This window comes from Erithacus rubecula (genome assembly GCF_903797595.1).
Source record: "Erithacus rubecula genome assembly, chromosome: 12".
In the NCBI taxonomy this organism is placed as follows: Eukaryota; Metazoa; Chordata; class Aves; order Passeriformes; family Muscicapidae; genus Erithacus; species Erithacus rubecula.
Window position 1 is genome coordinate 3,058,877 of NC_136664.1, and position 20,427 is coordinate 3,079,303.

At 38.4% G+C, this 20,427-nt stretch overlaps 2 protein-coding genes across 2 annotated transcripts in view; one reads left to right on the forward strand and one right to left on the reverse strand.

Annotated features, from left to right (window-relative positions):
• COTL1 (coactosin like F-actin binding protein 1) overlaps positions 1–20,427 on the forward strand; it is a 346,092-nt gene that overhangs the window by 252,659 nt on the left and 73,006 nt on the right. The window lies entirely within an intron of this gene.
• Positions 3,385–20,427, reverse strand: part of USP10 (ubiquitin specific peptidase 10) — a 46,194-nt gene continuing 29,151 nt past the window's right edge. Inside the window, exons 5-14 of the mRNA XM_079315972.1 lie at positions 16,358–16,449; positions 14,717–14,826; positions 14,255–14,310; positions 12,981–13,084; positions 12,142–12,241; positions 10,847–11,027; positions 8,320–8,485; positions 6,598–6,742; positions 5,617–5,682; positions 3,385–4,478 (exon numbers count right to left, since the gene is read on the reverse strand). Of these exons, the coding sequence (XP_079172098.1) occupies positions 4,291–4,478; positions 5,617–5,682; positions 6,598–6,742; positions 8,320–8,485; positions 10,847–11,027; positions 12,142–12,241; positions 12,981–13,084; positions 14,255–14,310; positions 14,717–14,826; positions 16,358–16,449 (1,208 nt within the window). The 3' untranslated portion in view covers positions 3,385–4,290. The remainder of the gene's footprint in view (positions 4,479–5,616; positions 5,683–6,597; positions 6,743–8,319; positions 8,486–10,846; positions 11,028–12,141; positions 12,242–12,980; positions 13,085–14,254; positions 14,311–14,716; positions 14,827–16,357; positions 16,450–20,427) is intronic.

Sequence of the window (20,427 nt, forward strand, 5' to 3'; positions counted from 1 at the left end):
CCCGCTGCCCACACTCTCCCAGCTGTATTTACAGAGTTGCTATTTACTTCCAAACAAACCGGCTCTGGGAACCAACAACGCGGGGTGCAGCAGTTGGACCGGGCACTTCTGCCCTGCCAGGAGCCACTCAGTGCAGCTTGGGCAGTTTGCTCCCAAAAAAAGCTCAGACACCAACACAGGCACCTCAAAGACCACCCAGGACTGGGCTGACAGAAGGTTCTGCACTGCTTTACTGTGAAATCACTGTATCATCTTTTTTTTTTTTTTTTTTTTTTTCCCTGCTCTTATGATTTCCTCTGTATCAGTGAGTTTGCTGTAGGCTTATTTAATTAGCTGAAAGGTGCTGCAGCCCCCCAGTTCCAAATTTCCCCAGAACACAGTGAATTTCACCCCATCACAGTGAACCCTCGTGCCCCCACAGGCTGCCACCCCCAAACCACTCAGCTCCCCAGCCCTGACTCACAGAAGGTGCTGCTCACTCCCATTACCATAAAGCTGAATTAACTCATTTTAAATCTCACATACCCACGTACAAATAATTTCCAGACCTCAGAGGAATTTGGTATTTTGTAATCTCCACAAATATCCATATGGGAAATGAATCCCTGTAGGATGGTTTGGGCTGTCTGATTGCTCCATCAACCTGGCCGCTTTACAAAGATTTGAGTTTTTAATTTATTTTTTTAATATACACCAGGACGGTTTCACTGCACAAGACATACACAGGGCCTGGTTGTGCTCAGGGATGAGCACAGCCTGGAACAAGAATTTTTACCCACCTCATTTTGTCTTGAGTCAGCAGCTTGGGGTCATATGTTCCACCAAAGCCAAAACAATCAGAAATTACTTTTAATCATTCCTCGTTATTACTGCCTTGATTATAACGTCTCCATTTCATATGTGGTAAAAGCCACATAAAGCAGGCTGCATATATAAGTATATATTAGCAAAGAGGCTTTTAATGTAATAGCCAATGAATGGGAAGAGACACAGATTTCCCTATGCCCTCCTAATTGAGCAGGCAGACAGTGAGTCTTGAATGGAATTAATGCCCCTTTATTTCCTACTCAAACACAGCTCAGCAGCAACAGCCCCAAAGCAGGGCAGGGTGAGAGGCACAGAGCTGCAGGGGATTGATTCCCTGGTTTGACTCCTGTGAACAGAGTGAAAAGAACCCAGTGGCAGCAGGGATTGTGTGATCACCAGCAGTGAGAGCACAGGGGGAGCAGCAGCCCCTGAGCTGCTCCTGGTGGGCACTGCCATGGTCAGCTTTGGGAGAATCAGAGCCCCTGAGCTGCTCCTGGTGGGCACTGGGCATTGCCACGTTCAGGTTTGGGGGAATCAGAGCCCCTGAGCTGCTCCTGGTGGGCACTGGGCATTGCCACGTTCAGGTTTGGGGGAATCAGAGCCCCTGAGCTGCTCCTGGTGGGCACTGGGCACTGCCACGTTCAGGTTTGGGGGAATCAGAGCCCCTGAGCTGCTCCTGGTGGGCACTGGGCACTGCCATGGTCAGCTTTGGGGGAATCAGAGCCCCTGAGCTGCTCCTGGTGGGCACTGCCACGTTCAGGTCTGGGGGAATCCCCCTCCTGCCTGGGCTGTCTTTACCTGAGGGAGCCAAGAAATCCCTGTCACATCCATCACTCCAGCAGGGTGGAGATGCCCCTCTCTTGACCATGCTGCAACCCAGAGCATCTTGTACAAAACAGCAATTTCCTACTTAAAACACCTTCCCCCAGCCCCAAACACCTCGTGGCTTTAATACCCCTCCTCCCTCACCCATCTGGCTCAAGGCACAAGGTTTTCCCCACAGCCCTTTGAACCTGCACATCCAGTTTCTCATTTTGAAAACTTCAGATCTTAAAGTGCATTAAAAAAAAAAACCAAAAAACCCCCAACAATTTCTCACAATCTGGTTTAAACTTCAGTAAACAAGCACTGGACTTATGGTGTATCATGGTGGGTGTTGGGGTTTTTCTTTTACATAATCACACACAGAGCAAATGATCAAAAGCTGCAAGCCCCTTGTTTTGCAACCATGGGAGGAGTTAATACAGACAATAAAAATTGTGGCTGTGTGTCCACATCACTGTTGCCACATACTTTTATTTCCCTTCTAGTGACAAATACATTTGTAATATCCTTAGTAAAAAATGCAAAAATTCACTTTTAAGTGATACTGAGACAATTTCAAGTCATACTGAGAGAATTTCAACACTTGATTTTTAAACTGGCAATGACTCATTACCATTTCTTAGAATAGTAACATATGTGACCTCAATTAAGTAATATATTAATTACTGATCACCTGCAGTTTTCTCTGGACTATTCACTACCAGAAATGCACTTTTTTTACAATGCACTAGAGATAGAGCTAAATAAATATCCAATACAGACACAGGATTAATTAAAAACAGCATTTCTGCTGTACAGAAAACCACATCAACCAGGTTCCAGGAACAGGATGTGCATAATATCCAGCACAGAGCTCTAAGTTCAAAATTTGGTTCTTTCTTTTTTGGAATAACCTCACAATCCTCCTTGTGGGGCTCTGGGGCAATTCCCATCACAGGGATGCCCTCAGATCATCAAATCCTTTTGCATTCCCAGCTCTAGGAGATGAGGTTTTCCTTGCTATCAGTTAAAATTCAAGTCAGCTTTGCACAGAAAATTGTTTTGGAATCGGTGGAATGGCATCAAAATGACAAGCAGTCATTAACTGTAAGTAAGAAAATATTAATAAAGCATGAGCAGAAAAACATAGCAATATATTTGGACAGCCCAAAGAAATGCCAGAGCATCACTAAACCTTCTCAGCAGAGCAGGAGCACCCCAAAGAGCCATGGGGTTGGGATGCTCCTTCCTCCAGCCAGAGCTCTGGGCAGGAAACTCCCTCCCCTGTGGGACAGCATGAGGGCAGGAGAGACAGGATGAAATAAGGACATAACACCACTATCATAAAAAATTAAATAATATATAGGAGTTTTTTAGAGAAAGCAACAGGGAGCTGATCAAGGAAATATTTTTACCACAAGTTCTCCAGGGCAATGTCAGCTGGCTGAAGAAACAAACAAAACCATCTGCTTCAGAACCAACAGTGCAGGTTTGCAGGAGGACACAGAAGCAATTCCATCCCCTCCCCTGGCTGCTCAGTGCTCAGCCCTGGTAGTGCCACATTCCTTTCCTCCTCCCCTCTAAATTCAGTTCCACCTGAATGCAAAACAGGAACATTTCTGAGGTTTTCAGAAAGTTGTAGAAGCAAAGAAAAATCATCTGCACTTAGTTTGGGGAAGGCTCCTTATACCTTGAGAAGTGCTAGACAGAAACCTTTAGAGTTTCCAAGGGTAGGATTCACACCTGAGGAAAAACAAAACCCACACACACACCTTAAACCAACTTTGTGACTTTTATTGATGGGCGACAACTTTATACTTCTAGGTATCACTAAACTGTGTACAATTAGGAACTCAACATTATAGGAGAGCAGACAGCAAAATTAAACAAAGCAGACTTAAAGAAATATCAATCTTAATTATTTTGCCCATTTTCTTAATTTCATGTACACAGAAGCATAAATGCAGTTTGAAATTTCTTAATAGCAATAAAGTTACAATCACCCATCTATATAGACTAACATCTTAACTCCAAATATTTGATCTGCAATGTGTACTTAAGCAGTTTCTCATCGCACAATTATTAAAATGTGTCTTCCTATCAGGAACCAGCAACTCTGCAGTTTGTACATGTTTTGAAGCACAAAGGACCATTTCCATCTCATACACATCGGCTCATATTTTTACCACTTATCAAAAAACTATTGGGGAAGCAGAGAGAGCTTTTCTTTTTATTTTTTTTTTTAATTTTTTTCTTTTTTTACTGAAGTAAAGATAAAACATTTTCACAGAAATCTACAAGTTCTGTTGCTGGTGCAGGGTTTTCTTCTACTACGTAATTAGAAAGTGGGAATTAAATGCAAATCCCCTTTTTATTATCTTAGGATTCAGCATTAACTCGGATGAACTTTATTTCTTTTCTAATTTTTTTTCTTTTTTTTTTAAATTTTTTTTGTGTGATTCACAAGGCTTCCAACCGAGCCACTTCATTCTGCAAAGTCAAAAAAAAACTCAACACAAACTACGTTGTGCACAAACGGCAGCTTCCTTTATCGCTCTACCCATAGTTGCGCGGGGACCAAAAAAAAAACCAAAAAACAATAAAAAGTGGGGAAAAAAAACCCAAAAGGAACAAAAAGAAGGTAAATTCACTCAGAAGAGCATGTACAGGTGCTGTGGCTCACAGCAGGTCCACCTGGCGGTAGTACAGGAGGTAGGCTGTGCGCTCCAGGGCTGCCTTCACCACCTGCGAGTGGTGCACCACCCGCACTGCCTGGTCGTCGATGCGCAGCCACCCGTTGAGGCCGATCTGGAACACGTCCGTCGTGTAGTGCCCGCCCGTGGCGCTGTTCCCGTGGTGGTACACGACTGTGGGGACAGGCAGGGGTTAAATGGGGCACAGAGATCCCGTCCTACACTGCAGATGGTCTAGGAAAAGCTTCAGGGGTTAGGGATGCTGTAGGTTGCAGTACAGGATGTGATCGAAAGTGTGAATTCTGTCACCAGCTGTTGAACAGGTGGGGCAGTGATCCTTATCTCTGTGGGAGTTATCCTCTGCTAATGGGCCATCTTTGAAACCAGCTGGGGCAGTGATCCTTATCTCTGTGGGAGATATCCTCTGCTAATGGGCCATCTTTGAAACCAGCTGGGGCAGTGATCTTTATCTCTGTGGGAGATATCCTCTGCTAATGGGCCATCTTTGAAACCAGCTGGGGCAGTGATCTTTATCTCTGTGGGAGATATCCTCTGCTAATGGGCCATCTTTGAAACCAGGTAGGGCAGTGTTCTTTATCTCTTCCACAGCCCATCCTCCCTCCAGGAGATATCTCATGTTCATGGCCATTGAGTCCCAGTGCATGACTGATAAAATTCCATCATCCCACTGGGAGATGCTCCAGCCAGGGGAGGAGCCAAGCCTTTCCTACCCAGATGAAAACTGAGATTGGGAACACCAGAGCAGCCTTTCCCACTGGATTCCAGAGGAAAGCCAGACCCTTCCACATCATCCCTGGAGCTTCAGAGGAAACTGCACCTTCTCCAGGAGCACTGCTCCAGCTGAACCACATCTGCCCCTGCAGGAGGATGCAGCCACCATGGAATGGGACTGCTGCCACCACCCTGACTGACTGACAGGTGTCAGCTTGGATTCTGACTCTGGCAGGGTTTGGGATTGTTCTTTGTAATACTGTATTTCTATTTTAATTTTCCTAGGAAAGAACTGTTATTCCTAATTCCCATATCTTTACCTGAGAGCCCCTTAATTTCAAAATTATAATAATTTGGAGGGAGGGGGTTTACATTCTCCATTTCAAAGAGAGGCTCCTGCCTTTCTTAGCAGACACCTGTCCTGCAAATCTGTCCTGCAAATCCCACCAACCACAGAGATTTCACACCCATAAGCTACTTCAGTGCAATTTAAAAGAAAACACTTAATGTAACCCAGTGTCTCCATCATTCCACATGCAGAATCTGCATCTGCAATTGAGGGACCACACAGATAAATTACCTGCAAAGAGCCGGTAGGTTCTTTGGCCTTTGGAAATTTTACTTTTCACACCAGGAGATAGTAGCTCTGGAGGAAGAAAAACAGTCACACATTAGAAATTCCCTAACAAAAGGATCAATTTTTTTCAGAGAAAACAACATTATCACAAAGGAGAACACTTAATTGAAATTCTTCTGTAGCCTTTAAAGAATGGTCAAGGTTCTAATAACTGGTAATCAAGGGAGTGAATTTGCAGACTGTGGTTTATGAAAGATTTACAGATACCACCAAAAAATGAAGGGAAAAAAAGACAAGAGTAAAATATTAGACTATTCCATTTCTCCCCTTTCATTCCTGCTGTCAGACAATGAGAGAAACAATTTCAGATTCCAAGTCATGCTTACATTCCTAAAGTGAAACTGCAAAATAAAATATTCAGTAAACAAAAGGGCACTGCCTGACAAGAAGTCCAGATCTCAGTTGAGATATGAGTATACATTTATTTAATTTATTCCTATTTGAGCTACTGGCTTGCTAACAGTCCATTTGTCAGCTCAAAACAAAAGGCATTATTTTGGCAAGCTTCAGATGCTGGACAATTTCCAATCTCACACTATTTAAAGCATTTCCTAGTATACTTGTTAAATAATATACTTGACTATGGATCATCTACCTTCAGGCTGCATTTTTTATAGAACACCAGTTTCCTTCCACCAGCACCTCATTAATTAAATAATTTCACACTTCTCTGAATTAAATTTGTGATAAAAATATCCATTATTGGCAGCAGCTTTGTACAGACAGGAACTCATTGTCCAGGAAGTGCCAAAGGATTTAAGATTTTTCATTATAAAAAAAACCCACAAAAAAATCACCCAAATGACCAAACTATCAGGCAATGATGAAGACAAAACATTGTGTGGGAGAAAATTAAACACTTGTAGGAAATACAACATTATATTTCCCATGAAGAGAAGGAAATTCTGCTCATAAATCTTTCACCTTTACTGATTTCCAGATCAACAGTGTACTCAATATTCTTGATCAGCTTCTGGCATCCACCAGTCTTCTCATACACGAAGCGTTTGAGGTGTAGAACAAGAACAGGGGGCAGCTTTTCTAAGGTGAGCCTTCGACTGATCTCCACCTGACACACAGACCCAGAGGAAGAAAACCTGTCAGTTTTTGTCACCTCCTTAAATTTCCTCCTTTAAATAAGTATTTCATTTTAAATACACTAGCAGCAAACACTGGTTTGTTGTTGTTGCAGAAATAATTTATGATAAACGCTCGTTTGTGACTTAAAGCCCACTGGATCTTCAGTTCTAATATTATTTCAAAGAACTCATTATATTCAGAAAGAAAAACATGAGTTATGACCACACTTTTCTCTACTAAATAGTGATTTTTATATAATTATAGCCAAACAATCCACAAAATTTCTGCCTGGAAACCAGGAGGCAAGCTCAGAATTGCAGAACAAAAATGTTTTCCCTTCCTAGAAATGAAGACATAAAAATATTTCTCAAAATAACTGCTTAAGGTTTTTCTCCATTTTCAATTGAGAAAATATCTTCATTGGTAACCATGAGCATACTGTTTTTCAATGCAGGACTTGATTCTGCTAGAACCTGTGTGTTGAATAGAGACTCATGGGGAAAAAGAATTACCTCTTTCCAATATCCTACAGACAATATGTTCAGTGTTTTTATTATAATTTTAATACAGAAACAACTACTTTAATTTGAATTTCTTTTGAAAAAAAGACCTGGAAGACACTGTGGGTGCTTGTATTTCCAGCCAAACTCTGAAATACCATGCAGCACCAAATTTCAACACCCATTTCTTCTAACTCAGCACTGGAGTGTCAGTCAAAAACTTTAAACCATTTAGAGTAAAAAACTAAAAAAATTAACAGGAAGCAAAACAAGATCTTTGTGGTAAATCATCATCAGCTTGCAAATGCTACTTTCACAAGGAAAACAACTGAAGAAATAGATGTTCTGAATATTCAAAAGAAACAAATTTCTGCTTCTCATCTTTAGCTTTTCAAGGGAAATGAACCATCCTTTCTTTATCTAATCCTGTTCTCATCTGGAGGATTTTGAAAATTTACAGACATCAAAGTCAGAGGGAACACTTACAACTAAGAGTTACCAACAGTGCACATGGAATTCCCATGTGAGCAATCCCTGCACACCAGAGCTGCCTTTACCCCCACCCACCACAGGAAACAAGGCAAGGCCTTAATGAGGCAAGTTTAATTATTATCCTCTATCACAAGTTCTCAAACTGCCAAACCAAAGGCCTGCTCCTCCTCCTTGTAAGTACTTTTCTATTGCAATTATTACTATAATCTATAATTTGTAAAATAAAAAAGTATTTACTTTGAAGAGCTGCTCCTTTACTAAGAGCATCTGGCAATCCTCAGGAATCGGTAAGTTATGATATTGAACATAATATTATGTATCTTTACCATACTTCAGCCTGTTAATTTAGTATATTCTCCATTAAATCCCCAATAAATTATAGCATCAACTCAAACCCCAGCTATTTGCAGGCTGACTTTGTGTCAGAGCTGACACTTCACTGCTGCAGGACACTCCGGAGAAGTTTTTGTTAAAGCGTGTTCCAACAGTTATTTGCAAAGCCAGAGCTCTGTGAAAACCCTTTTAAATTCAAAATTTAGCACTTGGCTGTGAGTGAGGGGTGAACAGAACACACCTCTTGCTTGGTTTTTGTGGTGTATCCCTGCACAGACTCTCTTGCCACCAAGCTTTCCAAGGCATCCTGCACCGTGCGGATCTTGTCCGACTGGATGTCCAGCTGCAGGGTGAAGAAAAGCTGCAGTGTGGCAGATTCCTTGGAACTCTGCTGGTAAACAACAGATCTGTGGAGGAAAAAAGAAATCAAAATGTGATAAAGTGTGATTTTTCAATCAGGCAGAACATTCAAGGAAGAATGAGTTACTTCAGTAACTCAGTTTATAGTTAATTTAAGGCAACACATTCAAATAAAAAATTAAACATCAAGTTTTAACAATTTACCCAAATTTGCATAATTTTAAAATCTACTAAGATTATTGTGAATGGGGTTGTATTTTATTTATGCAGAGTTATTGGGTAAGCATCCAAAGTTTGAAGAAAAAGACCGAAATTTTTGGCAAGCATTTTTTTAAAAATTTGCCTCCTGGCTCTTTTTTGTCAGTTTAGTTTTCCAGCAGCTCTTCACAAGTGCAAAGTGCCAGTGCTTATCTGTCTTCTACTGGAAAAAATCATAGCTGATTCTCTAATAAAAATACAGAATTTTTTGTCACTTCTCTAAGACCAATTTCACAGTGATTTTAAATTGTTTGCTTAAATCATGTCATTGGAAATATAAATTATGCTCCATTGAGGACTGGCAGTTTTTCTTCCCATCATTTTCTGTATCCATATATATAAATTATTATTTCTTATATATTGAAACCAGATTTATAATTAACTCAGCTTTAACTCATTTGGCCATGGTGGAATATTTCCAGGTCAGGTAGGAAATGTTCATGTTCAGGTTAATTTTAATGTTCAGGATAATCAAGAGAGTCTTTTTTATTCAGGCAAAGCCCTGAAGCACCAACAGAAAGCCAGTGCAGCTTAATATTGGTAAATATCTATTCCTTAGAGGGAAGAGAATGCAGGAAAAACAGCAGCACCATCATTTTAAAAAGCAGAAATTATATTATAATGCCTCTTCAGGATATTTTCTTTACAAGATATGCAGAAATTGATTTCATAGCAAAACCTTTGCTGGGCTATGATTTCCCTGTAACAATGTCCCTTATTAGAACAATTACAAATCTCAGCTGGACATGGGAAAATGCAACATTTTCAATGAAAAATTACTCAGGCACTGCAAGAATTCTCAGGAAAACCTGGGACTTTCCCACTAAAGCCTCATGTTGCTGGGGTTTTTAAGTAATTATACAGAAATTTAAGACACTCAAGCCTCCAAGGATAGGCTAAAAATTTCCAAGTCTGAAGCTTCCCCAGCCAGAAGATGCCAACTTGAATCATCTTCTCCTCACTCCTTTCCCACTGGATTTTTCCAGTTTCTGACACTTTCATTTAGTGGAATTCTACTGACAGTTTTATATTCAGTCCTTGCTATCTCCACCCCTGAGGATGAAGCTTTCCAGCATCCCATGGGATGTTGTTTCTGTGGTGAGCTGTGCCCTGGTGGAAGGATAAATAAAGTGGATGTGCTGCCTGCAGATGTTGGGTTGGATCCTGTGGTTCTGCTGCTTGTTGCAAGTTTTTACCTTTTTCCAGTATTACCTTTGCTTTATATCATTTTCTGTGGACTGCTACAGAAAACTGCATCATCTCAGTATTTTTAATATAAAAACTGATGGAATCATGTAGAGATCTTTTGTGACAAATTCTGGTAAATATACCTGGGGTATTAATAACACCTTGGGTATATGAACCATCAAGGTAGGACTCCATCAATACCTACAAACACCTGTTTGCCAAATTCTATGGAAAATATAATTTTATTTACCAGCTGTCTGGCTCAAAACCCAGAAGAATAAATAATTTCAGAGCATTTCCAAGGCAGAAGGCACTAGCCCACATTATTCACACTTCTAGACTCAATATCTGGCAACACAGAGAGTCAAACACCAGCAATTAAGTGTCTGTCTCCAATTTAAAAAAAATTCCTCAAGCCTAGCAGTTTTGTTTTGCTGTATGTTTTTAGCAAGTGTTTACTTTGCTTTCATTTTAAATTATACATCTCTCCAAACAAGTCAAGAGACTTCCTTTCTAAAAAGTATTCTTTTAGATTCTACTTTCTGCCTTTGTCTGGTATCAGACCTGCATAGAAGTGATATCCTACATTCTTTTCATTCTAGTTGCAGCTTGTAGCAATTTATATTTTTCCAGACTTTTTTTGCCTTTAACATTTCTTTACTACTAAACACAGCTTTCTCTGGGAAACACAAAGGGTCTGAATAACCTAAAACTCACAATTTTATGTTTTAGTTCAGATTTAATTCTGTAAATCTCATTCTCTCTCAGTATCCTTATTTATAACATGAGATGTTCACAAAAATTAGGAAGCTCTGAAATACTTTGGAAAAGCATAAATATTCCAAACTCCTTTTCCACTTGCAATTCAGGGCTTGCGATCTCAGAAGAATCAATTCATTTAAAACATTTTTAAAAAAATTCAGCCAACACAAGTCATGAACTTGGAGGAAAAAATACTGTACCTTATGTGACCACCAAAAATATCAGTGATTGGAGTCTGGACAAAGTCAGCCTGACGAGTGACAGAGGATTTGTTGCGAGGTCCCACCTGCTCCCACTCATCCTCGCTGCCTTCCCCCTGCTCCTCCTGCTCCTCCTCCCTGGGAACACTCTGAGCCTCAGGGCCATTGGACACTGACACTTCTTCCAGAGACAAAGAGAAAAAACACACTGGGGTTTGTGACAGATAAAGGATTTGAAAGGAAAATATCCCAGTACAAATAGTTTTTTGAGGATAAAATGTTTTCGTGCATCGTTTTAATCCATCCATACACATGCATGGATTAACAGAATGTAGCTCACTGATGATTGTATGTAAATAGCAAAGTTTGGTGTATTTTTAGTAGTAAATTTATGGGGTTTCTAGAAAATTAGAAAGTCAAGTGTTATTCTGGAAACAGAATTATGCCATTATTAAATATAACTCCTTTTCTGCACAGGTATTTTACAGGGAACCCAAAGCTTAGCAAATATTTTCCCAGCTAGTGCCAAAGTCAGGAGGTTATAAACTGCACAGAGCTAAGGAACAAAAAATGGTATGACTTTATATCCTAAAAAATTTACCCTACCAAATAAAACTGAGTAACTAGTGATCTGAATTCTTACTTGGCTAAGGCTTGCAGGATTTTATTTGTAAAGGGGGGTCAAGCTAAAGCCTCTATAAACTCAAATGACATTTTACTCTGCACACAAATTATAGTAATTCTTTCAAACTAAATTCTCCTCCAACTCTGTCAGTAAGAATTTTCAAATAATTTAGTATATTGGTTTGTATTAGAAAAAAAGATCTTAACAGTTGGTTTAAAGATCAGTGAAAAAGACACTGATATATTTTTGAACTCCCACGGAGAGTCAAAATCCACTGACATTGCAGGTATTATAAACAACAAACAAGACTGATTAACCCCAAATAATGCTTAGCTGGGCTCAGTAAAAAGGTGTAATTTTGAGTTTTGTAATTTTGTTGTTTAGGAGAACCAGGAATGTGACTTATTGTGATTCAGAGTATTGGCAGAGCCATGATGCCTTTCCAGAAACCCAGTAACTCTTCAGATCATTCACAAACTGGGCAGAGTGGACTCACTGTGTCCAAATTTTAACAAAATATTATTTGCTTGTGTTCCAGTCCTGTAAAACATGGCATTCTATCCCTATCTCAATATCTACTCCAAGCATTACTCTGTATTATGGAATCACCACACAAACAGTATTTGAAATCACTTGTTTGCTATTAAAAAATAAAAAAAAATCCACTAACTTTCATTATGTGGAGAGAGAAGTTTCTTGAGGGTCAGCATTTCTTCATGTAGTCCATTGAGGATAAATCCCAAGTATTCCTCAGCATCCTCTTGCCTGCCCTGAATAAAACACTTTTTTCAATTAATTCTATGATTTTTCATGGTTTCCTCTTAACAGAAAGTTCATGACACTGAACAAATCCAGCTTTCTCCTATTAATTTAGCAACTCCTGAGTCTAAAGGTATGTCAAATAAACTTTAAATTTTATTATAACATGAACTTTTTTTAACCAGTTAAACCCAAACTGCAATAAGCAGTAAATACACACATCAGCTACACAATAGCTGTAAGAATTCTGCATTTTTCTCAATACAAATTCCATTTCACATGTCAGTTGGAATTTTCTTCCCCCCATTTCTTTTACAACCACTACTAAAAGCTGCTGTCAAACCAAGGCCAAATCAAAGGACAGTTTGAATTATTATCTTTTCTTTATATTGAAATTAAACTTGAACAGGCATTTTGAAATTTCTGGACCTTCAATCAGTCTTAGCTGAATTCCTCATAAAAATGAACAACTGCTCTTAAATGCAAATCAATTGGTTAACTCCATTATAAAAAGAGATGTTCTATTCCAACAGTAATTTTTCCATTATTCTGACACCTTAAACTGCCAAATCTGTAATTAACATTTTCCTATAATTCTGGTCCCAAGACAATTTAGCTTCATTACCATGAACTGGCAATGAGCTGATTTTAGAGACATTTGAGCAGAGCCTGAGGTTTGGCTTTGCAGAGGTTTAAGGGCTGTGCCTGCCCTGCAATGCAGTTCCACAAGCCAAGGATTTGAAATCTCACCTTTTCTGACAGACTTGACTTTATAACTGTCAAGAGCCTGTAAATGTAGGTTGGTTCAAAGGCAGCTCCTGGTCGGATGTCTCTCACTATTTTATCACCTAAAGCTGCAAGGTGAAAGAGAAGTAATGTAAGTAATAATAAATAAAAAGGTTTTCTTACATTATACCTTAACAGGCTCTTCATACATCACTAGTTTTGGAGTCCAGCAATTTTTTTATTAATAGTTTTATTATAATTTTGGGGTCTTCAGCTCAGAAGTTATAAAACACAACTTATCTCTAAACATTGTTTTAAAACATATCACCCTGCAGAAACGTTCAGATAGTCAGGAAAAGTTCTGAGAAAATTAACCAGAATATCAACAGCCATCATAATAGATCATTTTTAGTGCTATTTGCATTTTTGCATTTCTTTTGTACTCAAAGAACACACCCTTAAACCTTTTGTGTATTTGCAATTCTATCAGATCACTTTTGCTCTCTGCAGAATAAAAACCCCAAGAACAGCCAGAGAGAATGTTCCACCTAATGGGCAATACAAAACCTCAGAACTACACTTGAAAACTACACAAGAAAATGACCTACAAGTAAAATAAATTGCATAAACCAGTAAGATTTGTTTTACAGAAAGAAACCACAGAAATGTCTGAACTGTTTGGAAATCACCAGAACAACCAGTTCCTCCTGATATTTCCTTATCATGTTACATAAAGAATAGTTTCAGGAATGTGCTTGTTTCTACAAGTTTGAAATGTAACAGACTTGGTTTAAAATTAAGATTAAATAACTGAAACCTTTAAGATAATTTATTTGCATCAAAAAATATGCTGTACCTCACTCCATAATCAAGCCTAAATATGTATTAGGAGAAATCAGACACATCTGAAGTTTTCCCACTGGAATAAGAAACCAGGATAATATTCCTGCAGGGCATCTCCAACTGCTTAAGGGATCCATTATGGCCCCATTTTGTTCCAAATCAGTGAATGTGCAGGATTTAAGCAGCAGAATTGAGCAATCTGATAAATAAACAGCTGGAAATATGCAAGGAAGGAAGTGGAGTAAAATATGGGGAGTATCAACTGATTTTCTTAGAAAGGGAATGTTCTTAGAAGGCATCTTCACAACTAAGTGAACCTTCAACAAAAACTTCCTATTGCACTTGTACACTTGGTCCACACCAAATAGAAGAAAAAAAATCCAAGGTGCAACACCTCTCCCCCCATGCAGATCTTTACCCCATCATTTTCTGCTCTGTGCCCTGCTCCCACTCACCTTGCTTTGCTTTAGGAGGTACAGGCATATTAGTGAACTCATTCATTAAACGAACACTGAAACAGAGGGAAGAACAACTGGACATGAGCAGCAAGTTAACACTTAGGACAAGTAATAAAATTACATAATTGTCATTCTGACTTTTAACACAAAACAAAATCAAAGAATGTCACCACGAAATCTGGGTGAAGTTCAGACATAACAATTCACCTGATCACTGCAGTTAAACCCAGGCTGGTCCTTGAACCTCTCACAGTTCATTTCTGCACATTACACAAAACTGATACTCCCAAAGCAACAGGAATTCTCTTCCTTGACAAGCCAAGCACTTATAAAACACCAAGTTCATTATAAAAGTGTCACCCAAAAACCTTCTGGACACTTCTAACAGCCATTGTTAGGTATTTGTGAAGGAGTTTAGCCAGACCCCAGACTGTGATTCCTTTTCCCCAAGCTACTTACAAACTGTCTAGCATTGGTGTGGAGGTGCACGGCCTCTGTGATTTGGAATACATTGGAATGGACTTCATTAAATGATACATTGGAGGACAAGCAACCAAGGCTTGCAGGGTCTATGCAGTGGCATTAAGGAAACATGCAGAAATTGGCATCTTGTGTATTAACCAAATATTCAGTTATATGCAAAATGATATGAACAACAGAGCTGTATTTTTATTACATAGATCAATCCAAGAATTAAAGTGGAAAATAGGATGAAGCTTTATCACAATATTAAGCAATAACGTACAGAAGTTATATTAAAAAAAAAAAACCCAGCATCTTGTAACATGCAGTGACTTCATTGACATTTTAATCATGGCAAAAACTTTAATTAATGGGTAAGGAACTATTTCATCCAGGAGCAGGAGAGGAAAAGAACTTTCACAGGAAAGACTTTAGAGAATTAACCATTTGAAAATTGGCAGGAGACAACCTGGAACATATCTTCTGAGAAGAATGGAAGAAATAAGCTGAAACTTAAAGGTGCTGAGCCACCCCTGCAACCAAAGCAAAACCCACTGAGATGTGAGACACTGCAAATAGTTGGGAGCAGCCTGAAAACTTCAGAGAATGCTGGAAGAATAATAGTCTGAAAACATCACAACTTGGTGAGAGCAGTGAACAGAAGAAATGCACTAAAAAAACTGGAGGGAAAGGGAAATGGCAAAATCAGGGATCAATCTCAACAGCTGAAGAGAGAGAATAATTTGATCCCTACAGTGTGCAAAAACTGAGTAATAAATTCCAATGTAAAACTGTAAGATTGAAAAAACTGGAGCTAAGATGTAGAGTGTATATAACCAAAGGAGTGCAGAACTGGTTATATATGATAAAAGCTTTATTTAAAGCATAGTCATTGGCCTATAAATAGTGTGTTAGGATCTGCCATGACCACTCCTGAATTTGGTGTTAACATTTTTCACTAACAGTATCAGCACTAGAAGGATCCCAAGTGTCACTTGCAGTCAGCCTTGCTGACATGGTAGATAAGCTGTTTATTAATATTTTGATTAATATCATAATATAGCATGGAGGGAAGGTACTTTCTGTTCCTCAGGGTAAAAGTTATTTTTGAAGGAATACAACTCCAATTCATTAAGAGCAAGCTCATCTTCCATATGTAAGACTGTAGCAGGATTAATTTAAATTAAATGCTGCTTTACACAGATGATAGGACAGTGACAACCTGCTCAGCACAAACCCAAATGATCCATTTAAACTGCAAAACAAAGCCCAAGTGTAAAAACACTTACTTCAACTGCAAAAAAGAAATAACCATTTAAATGGATGCACAGAGTTATGGGGAAACACTGCTAGAAATTACAAGGGTTTCAGTCAGAAGAAGTTACAGTTCTGAAATATTTTGATACAGGTAACAAACTGCCAGGAGGATTGCAGGAGAACCCTGCACACCAGGTTCAATGATCCAAAATCCCTCTGGATTTCTGACTGCTACACTTCAACATTTTAACCACAGGAGCAGGATCTGGGAAAACAAAACTCTTATAAAATACTTACCAGAACAATCCAGAAAAACTCTGACAGATATAATACACAAATATCAACTTAAGAGCATTAATTTTTTTTCCCAGGGAAGGATACAGCATTGATGTAGCACCAGTTTCCTTTGTTGATCAGCCCTCGGGGTTGCAAAGACACTGGTTTATGTATTAGTCTTACATTTTCCAGTATTTCTGCAGAATGAGAAACAGTAAATTGAGCATCAACAAAACTCTCGTGGCCATCAAACAAATATCTGCTGCAGCATTACACAGTCATTCAAATCATTGAAAAAGATGCACAGAAATATCAGCAAATGATTTCCACTCCATTTTTCACATTCCAGATCAGAGGTTTTTCTTCCACTGAAGACATCCTGGGATTCAGATTGGAAGATGCTGATGCAACACTGATCACTGCCATTCCAAAACAAGACCTGTTGATTTGGATTTGTTTTCCTAAATCCAGATATTTTATTTATATTGCTACAGAGATACATACACAGATACAAAATGCCATCAGCTGGAATCACTTATCACCAGATTTATCAAGTATTTTCCACATTTTTCTGCTTTGAAGAGGGATGAAGCCAACACAGCAGTCTCAGTGTAGAAGTTTCACCATCCACTACCTTGCAACAAAATCATCTTGGTGCAAACACAGACAGATGTGCTCTGCTCTTCAGAACAGGCTGTTTTATTTAATGCTTCCAAAATCTACAGGATAACAGCCTTACATAACAGAATTCCTACTCTTTCCTGCTTTCAAAACCTTCAGTAATGACCCAAGTTTAAAACTCAGAAACCACTGCACGTTAGTTTATCCCAGTTATGAAACCAAGAGCAACAAAGGGAGCTTTTCCAGGAATCCTGAGCTGTTATTCAGATACCTAAATAAGAACTGTTTAAAGAAAATATTAGAGCTCATATACTTTCAACTTGCAAAATAAGGTGCATACAAGACAAAATACAAATTTCAAGTAAATATAGCAGTTGTGAACCAGTGGGGTTATTTATTTTTATAATAAATGTGAGGAGCTCTAAAGCAGCTCTAAAGCTCTTATACCCTATAAAGAGTTGGAGCTACAGGACTAAAAAGATAAAATAACATGATATAGGTACAAAGCTGCAAATAATCAGAGGAGGTGGAAGAATGCAAACAAAATCCACATCCTTCTACTGCCAAGCTACTTCCCTATAGTATTTCCTGCAGATAACATCAATTCTAAGTAAACAAAATTGACCAAAAAAAAGTTTAGTTCAGTTGTCTATTACATAAAGAATGTGCCACCTGAAAGAGCAGACAGCAAAGAAATGTAAAATGGAAGATGATGCAGCACACATGCAGAAAATTCTTTTCCAGTGAGGGCTAAAACACATTATTAAATTACTGCTGAAGTACTTCAGAATGCATTGTTAGAGCAGCAGCATTTGAACTGTGTTCACACACAATATTTCTGTTAACATAATTCATCACTGCTGAAAGTAAGGATAAGAGTAATGGAAAAAGCTTCTATTTTTTGTGTCTATCAATAACTTTTTACATTAACTCTTTTCTTCCCCATTTTTGCCTCTTGCTAAATAAAGGCATTAAGAGGACCTTTAGCATCCTCTTGTGGTGACAAAGTTGCTTTGTGAACAGGCTCCAGTGCAATTCCTGGGAGTTTTGCTTCCTTTAACCTGGGGTTGTGTACAGCAATTCCATTCAACAGCATTTCCAGCTTACATCTAACACACAGAAACTAAAAGAACTTTTACAAGTGTATCAGAAGAAAAATACACTTACAACCGTGAGAAAACCTTAAAAATTCAGAAGCTGTTGGAAAGCTCATGCTATCACCCAGAAAACTCATTTCTTTCAGAGGGTACTGATTTGTGAAAAGAGATGTTTAGATAATTCTGTAGGCAAACAGCATTTTGCTGAAGTTCATTGATTGGGTTATTACAATTACCTCTCAAGATAAAGGTGGTTACAAGTTAGGAACTGAACACTTGGCTTAAGGCCCTGATTTCAAGAATATTGTTTCTGCTACTCTGATCTTTCCTCACATCTGGACAAGGATTAAAAAATCCCATGACAATGTTGCTGGATGACATTAAACAAAAACATTTTTGTAAGAATGCAATTTGAATGTACAAAAGACTGCATTTCTGAAGTTTATAAAACCACCCCCAGGACCCTGGATGTCTCCACAACTCTTTGCTCTAGCATTTACCTAGATTTAAAATGAGAAAAAAAAATCTACTATGTAACACTGAAACACCTGTTTTACAATCTGAATTTCATTGTATCACTATCTTGGCAGAACTGTCAATCACCATCTTCTTTATGAATTTGTTTTGCAGATTTGGATTTACAATCATGGTCACGTCAACAATAACATCTGAGACAAATTAACTCTGAATTTTCAATGTTTGCCCACACAGTTTTTAAATCTTATTTCCATTTTTGCTGCTGCGCTATGAAATTTTCATTCAGTAGAAATGCCCAAAGACTGCCTGCCATTGCATCAAGAATTAGTTGAATTGCAACAGAATTAGTTATTTTCCATGGAAATTGGTATTAATACACACTGGGGGGAAAAAAACTTTGTCTTCTTCAGCTGTAGTAAAGATACTCATCAAATCCCTAGAACTTCCAGATGATTTCCTCTAACACTTCTACCATTAGTTCTTCACATTGTACTTGGATTTGGTGCCTTCCATACTTGCATTTATTGGATTTTCCTCCTTCTAATTTAAAACCTTTCCAGATTTAATCATATCTTAAAAGTTCCTGTTCTTCAATTCATCTGAAATCCTGCCTGCTGTAAACAGATTTTATGGGCACTGTAACCTCCTCAGCCACAGTGAAAATACTGCAAAAGAACATGATTCAGAAAATTGTTACAGATTCTCTCACTACAGTTTTTCCTAAGATCACCAAGAACAGTTAAAAGACAACTCAGAGAATTTATGTTTTCCAATCATGCATTTCCTTAGATTATTTCCAACATTATATAAGGCACTATTAATTATCAGGTTATAATTGTAAAGAACCAACTATGAAATGTGACAAAACCCTGAAGAGTCTTATTTTTTTACCAATATAATTTATAACCTTACTATCCCTTAGATATGAATTATTCAAATGATTCTCCTGGGATCTAAATTAGGCTGTGGTGTATCATTATTACACTTGTCCCTTTCTAAACACACAAGTGCAGCACCTGCACAGCCCACACATCTTGAACACTTTTTAAAATTACCTCTTCAGTATTTTCATGAAATTTGTCTGTTCTATTTATTTTCTAGTCCTGATCATCTCCTTACCTTGTGTAGCTTCTTTGAGGCTAAAGGAACCACAGATCTCTGCAGGCTGAATCAAGCAGCATTAAATTATCTTCAGGGTGCCTGTGAATCATTAACCTCCCTTGTAATAACTGCTGAAATTCATGTACAAACCAACAATTTGTCCCTGGAAAAGCAACTTCTCTTCTTGTGTGTTGAGCACCTGTTCTAAATAAAAACTGTGCAGAAGGACCTTGGCACTCCAACACTGAGCTGTTTGTTAATTTGATTTGTTAATTCTGCCTGTTCCCTCAAGATATTTCAGGTGTAGAGTTTACCTGTGTCCAGCACCTTATGGCACTTGTGGTCAAAAATTCATTCCCATTGGCATGAGCTGAATTCCCAGCAAATCCAACAGAAGGATCTCAATTCAGCCACAGGGAAAATAAGGAACACACCTGACAAACACAGACCCTCACACAGTGATGATCATCGAGGCAGATTTGAAATTAAATATACACAGAATGGAGCAAATGATCTGTCTGGAAATCACAAAGTGAAATTTTGTAACGTATTTTTGAGTGTGGGTGGATGAATAAAGTACTCAGGCACCTGTTTTCCCAAAAAGGACAGAGAATACTCAAGTACATATGAAGAAAATAAAGAAAAACACCTTTTTCCACAGAGCAAAGAACTGATCACATGGCATTCAGATCTTCAAGTAAACATTTTACACTGAAATCAGAAACATCTGAATTACAGGAATTGCAGCAATAACTCCTGCCTAAATCAACTACAATGAGTAGATGAATTTCTTTTACCTATACTCAGATTATTCCTTTGCCCAAACAGCAAGCTAATAGTGAAGGTGCAGAAGAACACTGGGTAAAAGTTACATTTGTA